General features: G+C 41.9%; 1 protein-coding gene across 4 annotated transcripts in view; it reads right to left on the bottom strand.

The window, feature by feature from the left end:
• Window positions 1–1,766: 1,766 nt before the first annotated feature.
• Window positions 1,767–15,974, bottom strand: part of glra4a (glycine receptor, alpha 4a) — a 55,168-nt gene continuing 40,960 nt past the window's right edge. The window contains exons 7-10 of one of the 4 annotated variants that reach the window (XM_072594866.1): window positions 14,391–14,605; window positions 11,377–11,526; window positions 8,119–8,229; window positions 1,767–6,917 (exon numbers count right to left, since the gene is read on the bottom strand). In XM_072594866.1, coding sequence (XP_072450967.1) covers window positions 6,633–6,917; window positions 8,119–8,229; window positions 11,377–11,526; window positions 14,391–14,605 — 761 coding nt within the window. In that variant the 3' untranslated portion in view covers window positions 1,767–6,632. Of the gene's footprint in view, window positions 6,981–8,118; window positions 8,230–11,376; window positions 11,527–14,390; window positions 14,606–15,974 lie in introns of all 4 variants that reach the window. The other 3 variants (XM_072594868.1, XM_072594870.1, XM_072594869.1) reach the window with 3 other exon arrangements.

Genomic DNA, 15,974 nt, shown 5'->3' with positions numbered 1-15,974 from the left:
GAGAAGTCATAGATTTAAAGTGATACACAAATGAAAAAGAGGGATTGAGAAAACATTTTTCACACAGCGAGTAGTTGGTGTATGGAATGCACCGCCTGGAAATGTGATGGAGGCAGGTTCAATGGAGGTATTCACGAGGGGATTGGATGATTATTTTGATAGAAACAGTGTGCAAGGATATGGTGCAAAAACAGGAATTGGACTAGACACTAGAACTAGTGCAGGCTATTGATGGGCTGAGTTACCTTTCTTTGCGATTCTGTGATCAACCAACTGGTGGACATGGTGCTGTTTGTCACTGTGCTACATCAGTCTTGTGTCTATGCCAGCTATCTGCCAAACACATTGCATGTGTTTCAAACAAGTAGCCATGTTTCAAAGTCTGAGGGAGAATAGACCTCAGTTAAGTCTGGGGGTGCACATTTCAGAAAGGGGGTCCCGGCACAGTGAGTGAAGGTACTGTATCTGATTCCAGTCCAGGGGACCGGTCCCACTTAGTTAGCCACTCCGGGTGCTTCGGGTCATGGAGTCTCTGCCTCTACAGTCCAGCACTTAAGGGGCTGCTTAACTTCCTTCCATGCTATGAAAGCAGGTTCTATATTCTTTCCACTCACTATGAGCAAAAGGGATGAGAAAATTGTCAAACATATTTTATATGCTCAACTTTGTAAGATTTACTCATACAATATCCAGAGTCATCCTTGTTTCAAATCTACCCATGAAAGTAGGCAGCAGAGGATTTGCAAAGATTTACCAAGGTTTGACTGTAAATCCATACTTTTGCTCAAACATTAGTTTCCACCTTTTTCTGTCCGAAGCCAATCCTGTACTGGGAAAGAACCTAGCTCTTTTATTTTTAAAGATCCTCCATCAAATTATCCATTTAATCTACTGAACAAAGTAACAATTCAAAGTGCACCAAAGTGCATCGACAACACTTGAACTGGCATTCAGAAACACAAATCAATTTCACATTGATCATTTCAACAATTCAATCACATCGACAGGTCTAATAAGAACCCAGCTCTTTATTAATTCAGACACCATGAGCAGTGTGAAAACCCAGCTCTCTGTTTTTAATCAATCTGTTCAAATATATTATGACATGTCTGGGGAGGATGGGACTCAAACCTAAATTGTCTGTCCCAAAGTAAAAGCCCAGCTTTTATTCTTTTTTAAAATCTTTATTCACCTACTTTTCTAATCAAACTGTGCAGAGATGTTATTATATACATTTGGAACAGGTGGGACTTGAACCTTGGCATGAGGTGTGGACTTTACCACGGCACCATAGAAGGTACCCTTTTATTCTTATTTATACTTAGCACAAAAAGCACTCAATTAAGCAACGAAACAATTAGCAATTAACAAGCACTGCCCCCACCAGGGGGACTGCAACAATTGCAACTGCAGCAAGCCCCTGATATGAGATCCATGCCAAATTTGGCAGGATGTGAAGTCTAAACCGGCAGTTACAAACCTCAAACTGGAGAAACCCTAGAAGTTGGGACAGTGGTGAAACAATTCATGTGTCAGGCACTGTGAGATACCGAAACTGACCCAACATCCCCACTTCCTGAAGGGAACAGACGAGAGTTGAGGAATAACCCACTCCATGACCTCTTGATTCAGAGAGAGAGAGAAAAAAACATTAACAATATAATCAAAATAAATGATCCATTTTAAAACTAAATACCCTCCTGCTGCAGGATATCGATGAATTGATCACTGTGACCTAGATCATTTTAATCAGAGGCACAAGCACGTTTATGGCAGAGATGTTTAATCTGGAAATTGAATATACAAGAAAACGTGGCACAGAAAAGGTCAGAAATAGCTTCATGGACAAAAAGGCTGAAGCCAGTGTGAATAATACAGACACAAATAGTCGGTGCTGGCAGGGGAATCAGGTTCTGTTACTCAGTGAGCATCTAGTAGCATGTGCTAAACAAACAGTGCAATTATAAGATTACAGTCTGACTGGGGGGAAAGAAGGTGGGCCTCTGGCAATACTGAGGTTTCAACTTCATTCCAAGATGGTGGTGTTTCCTGTCCACTGCTTTCATTATAGTTCATACGCACACCCATTTGTCCAGACACATCCACACACACCTACACACTTGTGGAAATGCACCAATGCATGACCTTGTACATACGCACACATATGTACATAGACACACATGTACAATTGTGCACACGTATACACAGTTGCATGCACATACAAATGCATATAATTACAGACAGTGTCATTTGCCAAAATCAAGAGTTGGGAAAAACAGGATGATGCATTTCCCAATCACCTGGTGTAGCTCCAGTGGGAGATTAATCTGTATCTAACCTATGCTGGCAGTAAATACAGTGCCTCTCTGTGTTCTGACTACGTCAGTATTTGAAGTCAGATTCCTGCATGGTCAAGATGGAGATGCAGACATTAATCTCAATTTGAGATCAAGTCATCAGTTATAAACATTATGTTATTGGTTCATGATGCCAGGATCTTCCAATAAGACGTGACATCCTAAGCTCTCCCAGTCACTTACTGATGGCCCATCTATTTCAATTTTTAAACAGAATTTTTTTCTTAGTGAAGTACTGCCAAAACCATTTTCAAAGTAAACCTGAATACTATTTCATTAATTTATTCTAGAGATTAAAATTGGAAAAGAGCACTGAAGATAGGGCATGAGGTTAATTTTCTCAGGAGGCTCATGAAGTGGGACAGAGAGGGAGGGAGCTGCGGCAGTATGCAAAAAGTTTTTGATATTAAACCTAGCCAGTTTACTGATCTGCTAATACAGTATTGAGAAAAGAAAGTGAGACTGGGACAAGAAGCTTGTGCCCTCTGTTCTACACAGAGCACATCTCACAATTTTAAAATTAGAGATGGGTTATTCAGGGACAAGGTCAGAAAGCATCTTTTTGTTTACAATCTGGAACCCGGTCGCCAAAATCTGGATGGTCAAGGGTCAACTGAAGTCTTCAGGACTGAGACTGTTAGCTTCTTGCTGGCTGATGGTATCAGGAAAATGGAATTAAAGTACAGAACAAGTACAGTGTGAAAGAATTGAAAACAGGTCCAATGGGTTAAAGATCTTCTTTTCCTCCTCTCAGAGGTTTTATGACTTCTATGATTAGTTAGTCCAGTCTCTTTAATAGAGGAGAAACAGGGTCAAAGTTCAAATATGTTCAGTAGAGATATATTCCATCTCTTTCTATCCACATAAGGATTCCATCCTAAGAATCTTTTGCCAGTGTAGACTTACTGAATACATTTTCCGTTGAGAATTTTCCTGTTGATATTTAGAATGGAAAGCTCTTATGTAAATAAATCAGTGTCATTAGATGTTCTTGCACATGGAGGCGTTGTAGCCACACCACTGACCTGGATGTAAATGACATTGGCTAGGCATCATTTCTTGCCCATGCTGAATTGCCCCAGAGAAGGTGGTGGCAAGCTGCGTTCTGGAAATCTCTGCAGTAGAGATACCTGAGAGAAAGTGAAGACTGCAGATGCTGGAGATTAGAGTCGAGAGTGTGGTGCTGGAAAAGCACAGCAGGTCAGGCAGCATCCAAAGAGCAAGAGAATCGATGTTTCGGGCATAAGCCCTTCATCAGGATGTAGGGATATCTGACTTGCTTCTGGAAGGGAGTTCCAGCATTTTCTCAGAAAAGGCCGAAGCATTAGCAGCAATCTTTAGCCAGTAGTGCTCAGTGGATGATGCATCACTGAGGCCCCCAACATTACACATTCAATCTTTAGCCAATTCGATTCACTCCACATGCTATCAAAAAATAGCTGAAGATAGTGGATACTGCAAAGGCTATAGGACCTGACAACGTTCTGGCAAAATTCCTGAAGACCTGTATTCCAGAAATTGCTGCATTTCTCGCCAAGCTGTTCCAGTACAGTTACAACACTGGCATATACCCGATAATGTGAGAAATTGCCTAGGTATGTCCTGTACGCAAACAGCAGGACAAATCCAAACATCCAGTTACCGCCCCATCAGCGTACTCTCGATCATGAGTAAAGTGATGGAAGGTGTTGTCAACAATGCTATCAAGCAACACATGTTTAGCAACATCCTACTCACAGATGTCCAGTCTGAGTTCTGCAAGGGCCACTACTAACAGTTGTTGGTGACCCTTATGTGGTACATTCTAACTCCCTAACCACAATTTAACAGAAGATTACATTTGGATTTGATTTCCTGTGTTCAGGGACACAAATGAATAAATAGCTACAGGTCTACAGCAGGTGTCATATTTTAAAAGATATTTGTCAAAAACCATCTCTTGCTGGTTTTGGAAAACACTTATACTGCTAAGGAATAAACTCTGGCCTACTTCAGCTGTAACAGAGAGCAGTTTTATCAACAAATAAAGAAGTCTCCAAGTCAATAGATGTGAAGGGAGAGCGCAGCAAGTCAGGGAGTATTGGAGGAGCTGGACAGTCAACATTTTGGGCTGAAATTCTTCATCAGGTCTCCTGACGAAGGGTTTCGGTCTGAAGTGTTGACTTTCCTGCTCCTTGGATGCTGCCTGACCTGCTGTGCCTTTCCGGCTCACATTTTATCAATGCTGACTTCCAGCATCTGCAGTCCTTACTGTCTCCAAAGAACTCTCCAAGCTGTTTGGAAGAGGAAATGGTGTGGCATTGTGGTAATATCTATGTAATACAGTAATACATAACCTAAGGTTAATGATTGGGGACATAAGTTTGAATCCTGCTATTGAAATTCAAATTCAATAAAAAGCTACCTTAAATAGTGACTGTGTAACCACTGTTGCTTGTTGTTAAGCTCCCATCTGGTTCACCATTTCTGCTTTCAGGAAGGAAATCTGTGGTCTGGGCCTGGCATATTTGTGACTCCAGACCGACAGCAATATGGTTGACCCTTAACTGCCCTTTGGGTGATGAAGCAGTGATGTCCCATGAAGCGATTTTTGAAAGAAACTTTTTGTAGGCATGTACTGATTACATAATCCATAGCCCCTGTCAACTCTGTAGTGTTATAAAGGAAGACAGTGTAAAATCACATGGATTGCACATTTCAGAGAGTGGTCTCTTCATAGTTTAAGGTAATTCAGACAGGGAGGATATTTCCACTCAGGGAGGATCTGAAAAGTAGTGAAGAGGTCCTCAGGTGTATTTCATGCTTAATAATAATCATGTTGTACAAGACATTTGTTAAACTTCAGCTGAACTTTTGTGTTTCATAGTGAAGATATAAATGCATTGGAAAGAGTGCAGAAGCAATTTACAAAAATGCATCCCTGAATAAGAAACTTCAGTGATGAGGATAGATTGAAGAAATTTGGACAGTTCTTTTTGAAGGGAATGCTGAGAGGAGATATAATTTGATGTTTTCAAAATCGTCCTTGGCTGGACAACATAGATAGGGGTAATCTGTTCCCACTCATAAAAGGATCAAGAATGAGAGGACAAAGATGTGAAAATCAAGCAGGGGTGATGTGAGAAAAAAAACCATTCCCACTTAGCGATTAGTTAGGATGTGAAATGCACTGTTGAGAAATATGGTGGCGATTGGTTCAATTGAAGCATTCAAGAGAGCCTTGGATAGTTATCTTTATCAAAATAATGTGCAAGGGCATGCAGAAAAAGCAGGAAGTTGCCACAAGCTAATCATACTCATTTAATGAGCTAATGTGGGCACGATTGGCCGAATGGCGTCTTCCTACGCCATAAACCTTTCATGATTTGTTAGGGAACATACAAGTGTTTTTGTGGTTACAGATGTAAATCCAGGATGGTGAGTTGCCTCCCTTCCACTGGTAACTAGTGAATGGCTGCAGGGCACTTGGAGGTGAGAAAATGAGGCCCTTGGTATCAGGTCCTTGGTACCTTTGGTACCAGTGATATCACTCGAAAAAAAAATGAGAATCTGCAGAGGAAATAGTCAGGCCTATAAGAAGTAATGCTTTTCAGTTTATCCTTGGTGTCACACCTTAGGCTAGGAGGTCAATGCAGAGGAATGGCTGAAGAGATGGTACAAGAGCGACAGCTTTCGCTTCCTGGAACACAGGGATCAGTTGTGCTGAAGGCTGGACAGATTGTATCAATATCTTGACAGGGTGATTTGATAGTTTAACCTTGGGTAAGCACCAGAAGGGAAATAGCATGCAAGAGTACAGTTTCCATATTGTAGATAACCTAATCTAAAATCTAAAATAGAGTACAGGAAAAACAGGGAAACGGGTCTAGTTAAATTGCTCCTGCGGAGGGCTGACAAGGACTCGATGGGTTGAAGGGCCTTTTTCTGTGCTGGAACCAATCCCGAAACAGGAATGTCGCTTATGGATTGTCATAAGAATAACTGGGTACACTGTAGGCCAGGGACACATGTGATCAATGTACCTGACTTTCTCACAGCATAGTTGGATTCAGTATGATGGACCAACAGGAAAAGAGACAGACCATTCTTGTTACTTGGTGTGTGTGTGTGTGCGTGTGCGTATAAAACAGTGTATTTATGTGTTGCGTCTGTGTAATTTGTGTGCATCACTGCATGTGCATGCGTGCGTGTATGTCTCCATGTGTGTTTTCATCCTGTCTGACTGTATGTATTTGTATGGCAAATTGCTTCAGCAATAAATTCACTGGCACTGATTTAAACCTCATGGATATCCCGATGACGGATGATTCTATATGTGAGCCAGTAAAAAATATTAAATACAAGAAATGTGAGTGGAAAGACGGCACGGGATATCCTGTCAATCTGTTTTGCTCTGTCCAAAAACTTCTGTCGGATGGACTCTGTGTCTCTGGGTGGGGGAGGTTGAGAGTTGAATGGGCTGGTCCCGTCCAGCTCCACATTGTCCTTCATTGGCACACAATGCCCCAGGCCATAGCCACGGAAGTAGAAACGGCTGTCCCTCTGCTGGTCCTCTTCCTGCTGTTTGCAAACAAAGCAAGAAACCTCCATCAGGAGACTGACTGTGATTCATTCGTCATTGCTCTGTATCAAACAAAGAGTAGGAACTTAGTACCAGTTATATGGTCTTTCACTGGAATGGACATTCAGTCCTAGGTTAGTCATGTCGTTCTCTTTCTATACTGCTTATCCATCTCTCTTTAGAATGGATACAATCCCACTTTTGTCTTCTCTCTCTCTGGGGTGGTTTCTCACTCTGAATTTAACCTCTCTCTCTTTCTCTCTCTCTCCCTCTCGCCGTTCACTTGATCCTGACTTTGTCCTGTCTCTGTCTCTCTCTAATATGATTGTTCCATTCTGATTTTGTTCTCATACCCTCTCTATCTATGCTGGTCATTCAGTCCTGGCTTTATCTTCTCTCTCGCTCTTTCGGTCTATGAATTAGTCCTGACTTTGTCCTCTCTCTCTCTCTCTGGGCTCATCACTCAGTCCTGACTTTGTCCTCTCTCTCTCTCTCTCTCTCTGAACTCATCACTCAGTCCTGACTTTGTCCTCTCTCTCTCTCTCTCTGGGCTCATCACTCAGTCATGACTTTGTCCTCTCTCTCTCTCTCTCTGAACTCATCGCTCAGTCTTGACTTTGTCCTCTCTCTCTCTCTCTCTCTCTCTGGGCTCATCACTCAGTCCTGACTTTGTCCTCTCCCTCTATGGGCTCATGGCTCAGCCTGACCTTATCCTCTCCCTCTCTCTTTAAACTGGTCACACCATCCTGTTCTTGTCCTCTATCTCTAATGAGCTCACACTGTCTTGTTTTGGCTTTCTCTCACCCCATCCCCAAATGTTCATGGTGCATGAATTGCTCTTGAAGTTGTTAACTGAAGCTAAGGAAATATGACAATGTTACAGCAAGTCTGCCATTATTTACAGGTATAGAGCGAATAATGTAGGAGAGTCATCTCAACTCAAAATGTTAGCTTGCTCTCTCTCCATGGATGCTGCCTGGCTTGCTATGATTTCTAGCATTTTTCATGTTCAGTTTTAGAACTAATAATGCCTATTTCAAATCCTTCCCTAGCCTGTTCAATACAGTGAGTTGGGCTATTTCCTAAGATGGTATGCTTTCAGTTTCATAGCATGCACAACATGCAAAATATGATCCAGGAGGTCCTCCTGAAAGTCATGGTTCACAGACGCACGTCACAGATGCAACACCATGAGTTTACCCTGAAGCCTAGGTTGCAGAACTGAGTCAGAGTCCCAAAGGTTGGCTCCCTGCTCCTCAGACCGTACTCAGGGCCCAGCGAATCACCACTTTCGGTTCGGTGAACCAGTCCCTGCCGTAGACGCAGCCCAGCGGAAACAAAAGCAGAGAAAGTGGCAATGAAAAGAACCATATGGGACAATGCAAATTAGGCTGTACATTTCCACCCAAACAAGGTGTGGATTTCAATGAAGCACAGCTCATTGAACACCGTTAAGTGAATGCCCCTTAATCTGAAACACTAAAAGAGAGACATTTGCATGCATCTTGTTTGATTCTTTTATGTGTTCAACTTGCTGAGTCCAGGCTACATGGGAGCATACAATCTGAGTAGAGTACATCTTAGTGAACTGCTACTGAATCCTTTGGCCACTGATCAGACACCACACAAGAGGAAGTTCATGGCCCGGCACTGTGCAGAATTTCATCAATAACGGGCCAGATTCTGCTGAAAATATTATGGCGTTTGAAAGAGACAAGCTATTAATGATGTCAAAATTGGCCAAAACCTTACAGCAAAATGGACAATTACAACAAATTGCAACTGCTTTGCATGGTTCTGGCAATATTGTCAGATTAAAATTCTCTGCACTTCATCGTGATTTTCATGAAATTGCAGCATTTTTATGTTACGTATTAATTAATTGTGCCTCAGAAAGATAAATCTAGTAACTAACAGGGTAAGTATTTTTAATTGTTTGAAGATTGTCTCTGTCTTTCTACCGAGAAAGTAAAAAGTTATAATGGCGGAATCACAATCCTCCATCTTTTAACCTGTTTTATTCCCCCAGAGTACAGTGTAAGCTGAGACACTGGGACACATTTAAGGAGAAGATAGATTCTTACCTAGTAATGGGTTAAAGGAATTGGCAGAAAAGTGAAATTGAGGCTGAGATGAAATCAGCCGTGATCGTATTAAATGGTGGAACAGGCTCGAGGGGCTGAATTGCTTAATCCTGCTCCAGGTTCCTATGTTCTTATATTATAAATTCAGCTCCAATTACAGTGCAACATAGTCACAAAGGATCACTGACCGATATTGTGATGAGTAAATTGTCCTGTTTGCTGAGCAGTGCAGCAAGGTGTATTTAGCACCATGACTGATGGGTCCAAATAAGGATCATTTAGTTGGACTGAATACTATCCTACTGGCAGCACTGATGGATTATGGGTTAATTCAGTGGTACATACTTCTAAAATTAAAATGTTACCACTAATAACAACGACTTATAATCAGAACACCTTAAACATGTCCCAGTCTTTCACAACCTAACCAAACAAAGTCTAACACCAGGCCAAATAACACAATGGTAAGTGAGGTGACCAAAAGCTAGATTTTAAGGAGCTTCTTAAACTGGAGAGTGAAAGTAGACAGATGAAGAGGTTTCGGTTCCAGAGCTTAGGACCCAGGCAGCTGAAATGACAGTTAAAATCAGGAATGCGTGAGATACTAGATATGGAGGACTACAAATTTCTCAGAGGGCTATGGGGCTAGAGGAGATAGAGGGATTAGAAAAGAAGGATGAGAATTTTAAAGGAAAGCAATACCCTATATTTCCACAGAGCTGTTGCAAGCCACCCAATAAGAGAGGCTAAAGAGAGGGCCTGAGGAACAGTCAAAAAGTTGGAGAAAGATAGAGGACGTCAGGAGATTCTGAAACTCAGGAGCAAGAAAACAAACTTTCGAAGAGAAGCTACAAAAGGAGTGTACTGGAGCGGGAAGCATAGGAACGAATGAATTCCTGCCATGTTACTCTTCGTTTTGTGTAGAATTACATAATATTTCCAGCAGTGCACCTTGCGCCCAATTGGTCTGTGCTGGTATTTATGCCCCACAAGAGCTTCCGCCCACTCCATTTCATTACACACAACCGAAATATCCATCCCAGCCTTTCTGCTTTTATATGATGGGCTAAATGGCCTCACTCTGCACAGTAACACTTTGTGGATTCTGTGATTCCTGAAAAGCATTAAAGCTATTTCCTCGATGTCTCAATGTGGTGAAAAATTCCACATTCTAGCCACTCTCTGGTCATAGAGTCACAGAGATGTACAGCAGGGAAACAGACCCTTAGGTCCAACCTAATATCTCAGATATCCCAATCCAATCTCATCCCACCTGCCAGCACCCAGCCCATATCCCTCCAAACCCTTCCTATTCATTTACCCATCCAGATGCCTTTTAGATTTTTACAACTGTACCAGCATCCACCACTTCCTCTGACAGCTCATTCCATACACGTACCACCCTCTGTGTGAAATAGTTGTTCTTTAGGTCCCTTTTATATCTTCTCCCTCTCACCCTAAACCTACATCCTCTAGTTCTGGACTCCCCCACCCCAGGGAAATGGCTATTTGTCCTAAACATGCCCCTCATGATTTTATAAACCTCAGTGAGGTCTCCCCTCAGCCTCCGCGCTCCAGGGAAAACAGGCCCAGCCTATTCAACCTCTCCCTTTTGCTCAGATCCTCCAACCCTGACAACATCTTTGTAAATCTTTTCTGAACCCTTTCAAGTTTCACAACATCCTTTTGACAGGAAGGAGACCAGAATTGCATGCAATATTCAAAAAGTGGCCTAACAAATGTCCTGTATAGCTGCAACATGTCCTCCCAACTCTTGTATTCAATACTCCGACCAATAAAGGAAAGCATACCAAACACCTTCTTCATTATCCTATCTACCTGCGGCTCTACTTTCAAGGAGCTATGAACCTGCACTCCAAGGTGAAGAGGGATCTCCTGGCCTTTTTATTCGAGTTAGGTGCTGACTGTTTCATGCTTACAGCCATTCACTTGGACTGTCACCACGACAGAAAGCACTTTCTCTACCACTATGCCACAAAAAAAAAATCCCTTTTCAAAACCTTGCTTAGGTCACCTCCCAGACTAAGAAGTGTGGTCTAACCAAGGTTTAAACCTCTATTTTTGAATTTTATTCCTTTTAACCATGAATAGCCTGACTTGATGTTTGATGGTCTTGCTAACCTGAATCACTTCTACTCTGGAAGGTCAGTCATTGAGCTTGATAAAATTCTACAGATTAGAATCATCAAAGGACTTGGGGATACTGGTGCTGAAATATAACAGTTTTGATTTAATTCAATCTGAAGGGCTTGAATGGCCTGCTCATATAGCTAATAATTTGAGTATCTGGACCACTCTGCTCCAATAACCCACCCTGGATTTTATGATTGTAGCAGACTGATTTTTGACTTACAATCTGTCTTCGCCTCTGCTTTTTCCGAAGCCGCATCAATTCCTTGTGCTGTCGGGATACAAAATTGACCGCTGCGTATTCAAGTAGTGCGGCAAAGACATATAGGAGGCAGACAGCCATCCAAATATCGATGGCTTTAACATAGGAGACCTGTCAGAATAAAGACTGGGATTACTCACAGCCAACAACTGTTTCTGAAGAGAAAGCACTGACCAGTAAACCAGTGCTGAGTGCAACAGGGTCAGCAAACATGTTCGGAAGATTTCTGATGTAGTTATTCATCAGGATGTGCACTGAACACATTTTGTTTTGTTTGTTTTCATGAATATTTTCCTGAATGAAAGAATCAACTCTCCCCAGGAGACAATCTCATTATCTGGAACCTCAAACCACTCGGTTGGAATGGCCATTCTGTAGATGTGTGCTCAGACAATGTAGTTCATCATTAACTATGCAATTTATCCACCCCCCCTCCACTACCAGGCATGGGGACTGGGAAACCCACGTTACAAGCTCTGAGGCAGCAATGGCTGATTCCTCCATTCCCCCATACTCTACTTCTCCTCCCTTGCCCCTTGCCTCATATCACTCACCGTGTTGCAACAGTTTTCATCCCTCAAAATTGTGTTACAGTGGAAAAAGGTTTGCAATGCTCTGCTCTAATGGTCAATCATCATTGTGGCTGTACTCAGAGGTGTCAGTAGTGTGGGAGTGGGGCAGGATAGTGAAGTGGTAGAATGAGTCTCTATAAATGGGCTCTGAGAATGCCTGCTGCATCTCTGAGGTCAGAAGTCTAGTGTACATGTGTGAACATTGCACTTTCTATCACACTTCAGGTAAAGTAAATTATGCAGAGAGCAACTTCCTGACTATCTTCCCTTGGGCAGCTAACAGATGTTTTATCTAAAACTATTTACAAAGCCAGGTTCAGGCAACACTTTAAGCAACTTGCCTCAAGGAGTTGCAAAGAAAGCAATCCTCTTGATTAGTAAGAAAGTAATATCCAAATCCCATTCTTTTCAAATGGTGTGGAGTGGGTACTATCTTTGAAATGCATATAAAGGAATTAAGTTCAGTTCAATTAGCCTTGTCCTCACCACATTAAACACGATCCCAGTTTGGAGTGCAACAGAAAATCTCACCGCACAAGGATTTGGAGTGTCAGTGGATGCGGGAGGTGATGAGGAAATGTGCAAAGGTGGCAGCAGGGCATTTAGGATGACTCTAATCTGGTGAAGCTACAACACAGGATATGGTAAACAGCAGAAGTTACAAATGATCAACAGAGCTAATCTATCTCACAGTCAATGGATCAGATCTAAGCTCTGCAGTCCTGCTGAATCTTGTCATAAATAGCAGAGGACAGTTAAACAACTTACTGGAGAAGGAGGCTCCACAAACATCCACATTCTCAATGATGGAAAGATCCAGCACATCAGTGTAAAAGATAAGGTGATGTATTTGAATCCATCTTCAGCCAGAAGGGCTGAGTGTATGATCAATCTTGGCTTCCTCTAAGGCTCCCAACATTACAGATACTAATCTTCAGCCAACTCAATTCACTCCACATGATATAAAGAAACTTTTGGAAGCACTGGACACTGCAAAGGCTATGGGCCCTAATAACATTCCAGTAATAGTACTGAGGATTTCTGTTCCAAAACTTGCCATTCTTCTGGCCAAGCTGTTCCAGTATAGTTACACTCTGGTACCTAGCTAATAATAAGGAAATATGGAAATATATGTCAGGTGTATCCTGTACTCAAAAGGAGAACAAATCCAACCAGGCCAGTTAACACCCCATCAATATACTCTCGACCATCAATAAAGTGATGGAAGGGGTCAGCAAGTGTTACTTAGTAATAATCAGTTCAGCAATCTTCAGCTTAAGCTACTCCAGAACCACCAGACCCCTGACCTCACTGCAGTCTTGGTTCAAGAATGGACAAAAGAGCTGAACTCCAGAAAGTGAGGTGAGAGTGACAGCCCTTGACATTATGGCCACATTTGACCAAATATAGCACAAGAAGCTGTGGTAAAATTGAGGCTGATAGAAAGTAGGGAAATTCTGTCCGGCTATACTTGGAGCCATACTTGGAAGTCAGTCAACTCAGCCTCAGGGCATCTCTGCAGACACTCCTCAGGATCATGACCGAAGCAAAACCATCTTTGGCCTAGAATTGCAATGGAATACTCCTCACTTGCTTGAATGAGTGCAGCTTGAGCTATACGCAAGAAGCCTGACACTTAAGTGGCTGCTTGATTTAGCACTACATCCATCACCTTCAACACTTACTCCCTCCATAACAAATGCCCAGTAGCAGCAGAGTGTATTATCTACAAGTTGCACTGCACCAACTCACCAAGGTTCCTTAGACAACCATTTCCATCTAGAACACCACCACCTGAAGGTTCTGCTCCAAACCACTCATCATTTTGACTTGGGAAACTGTTCCTTTACTGTGGCTGGGTCAAAACCTGGAATTTTCTCCCAAACAGTATTGTGGGTCTACCTCCAGCACATTGACTGCAGCGGTTCAAGAAGGCAGCTCACCACCACCTTCGCAAGGACAGCTAGGAATGGATAGAAAATCCTAGCCTAGTCAGTAAAGAGCATGTTGCATGAATTAATGAAAAGTCACTCAAATCCAAATGGCAGCAATTCTCAATGTTAGCTTGCCACTTTCCCTTGAAATTTTTTCCCCTTCCCCTTTCTTGAAAGACAAATTGGCAAAGGCATTCCCAAGGCTATTTGAACAGTCAACATTAAACATAGTTTATGGTTGTGCTGGAAAAAAGTGAAATACTTGCACTTCTACAGTGCTCTTTGTGACCTTGGGGTGCTCCAAAGTATCCCATAACCAATGGAGTGTTTTTGAAGTGTAATCATTTTTGTAACACATGAAACTTAGCAACAAATTGGGAAACAGCAAAATCCCAAACCAAGAAGCTGAATGATAAATGCAGCTGGTAGATTTCACCAGTGTGATGTAGTTGTCTGGCCTTGTACTGACCTTTGGGAGTGAAGCCCTGGAACCTGAGCTCTGTGTTGTCATGGTGAGGACTGTGGTGATCCCAAGACCAACCCGTGCTGGTGCAGCATCCATATTGATCCAGAAAGAGACCCAGGATAGGATGACAATGAGGAGACTGGGTATGTACATCTGGATGAGGTAATAACCCATCTGCCTCTCCAAGTGGAACTTGACCTCAATGCAGGTGAACGTGCCTATAATGCAAAAGAAACAGACACATTGAGGGTTGAAGTATTTTCAAAGGTGTGGTAAACAGATTTTTAATCAATAAAGAAATCAGGGCCTATCAGGAAAAGGTAATTGAGAATTATCAGATGATCCATGATCTCAGTGAATGGCAAAGTTGACTCAATGGGCTGAATGGCCTGTTTCTCCTTCTCCATCTTATGGTGTCAGGTAACACCACTCAATACTGATATGGTCCAGCTCACAGCTACCCTGCTAGATTGTTAATCTCGGGTGTAGGTCAGTGATGATTACTAGAGATAAGTTACTGTCCCCTCAAAACACCTCACCATCGCAGCTACATTGCCCAGATTTTGTCTGCATTTTAAGTGTTTGCAATAGTTCCATATAAAACATCAAACTATCAGTCTGTGGAATCAGACATGGTAACAAGCACAAGTCAGCAAGCAGCTAAAGTATGTAACCTGTCCCGGTTCAAGTTCACCTTAGAACCAATTTCTGAGAGTACAAGAAATGTCAGTCATCTGAAAATCCTTTACTTTGTAAAACCCTTACTTTAAAATTCCAAAGCCATCTAAGAAATTGCAGGCCTGCCACATGGAACAGTGGAGATCATAACTCAGGGACAGAGATAATGGCACAACAAACGTTGTTTTAACTGGCAACTTATAACCCGCCACTCTCAATGAACCAGCAAAAGTGATATTCCTGAAATACCAGATGTTTACTGGACCATCACGATCTGCATGATGTCCAAGTAGTCAGTTGAGGACACGAGTGAGATGGCTCTTTGTCAGTAAGTTTTATTTAAGGCAAATTTGCATTATTATTTAAGTGATTTATGCTGTAATTAAAGTATAACAATAATGTGTATACTCCATGGATTACATTTCTATTACTTAGTGTGTGTTTCTACATTGATTATGTGGAGCCCTTGACCAAGCAGAATATTTGATCACCTGGTAAACTCCTGGTCTCATATGTGCCAATTAATAAAATGTTTGTTGTACATTCTGTAAAATTATAACTGTCCACTTGTATGTAACTTTTGTGTACATGAATATGTGTGAGAAAATGGGTGAATGAGATAATAAATTGAATTTTCAATAAGTGTGAGAAGACATTAGCTACTTTTGTTTTAAACAAATGCTTGCTGCTAAAAAAATATTCAATTGCGATCCCTGCTTCAAGGTAAGAAAAGATGAACCTCTGTCATGGAAAGCATATTGATCATGGACTATAAAAGGAACACATTCTTTCTGCCGAAGTTTTGGAATTGCATGGGACAGGCTAAACGAAGAAAAGGTCTTTGCTTGAGTCCAGCATCAGCCCTATGTAAGGTGGGGAACCATCTTTTCAAAGTGTGCTCAGTTTAGC

Source organism: Chiloscyllium punctatum, chromosome 25, assembly GCF_047496795.1.
Source record: "Chiloscyllium punctatum isolate Juve2018m chromosome 25, sChiPun1.3, whole genome shotgun sequence".
NCBI classification, from domain to species: domain Eukaryota; kingdom Metazoa; phylum Chordata; class Chondrichthyes; order Orectolobiformes; family Hemiscylliidae; genus Chiloscyllium; species Chiloscyllium punctatum.
The sequence above is the reverse complement of the archived record's forward strand: the minus strand, read 5'-3'. Positions and strand labels throughout refer to the sequence as shown.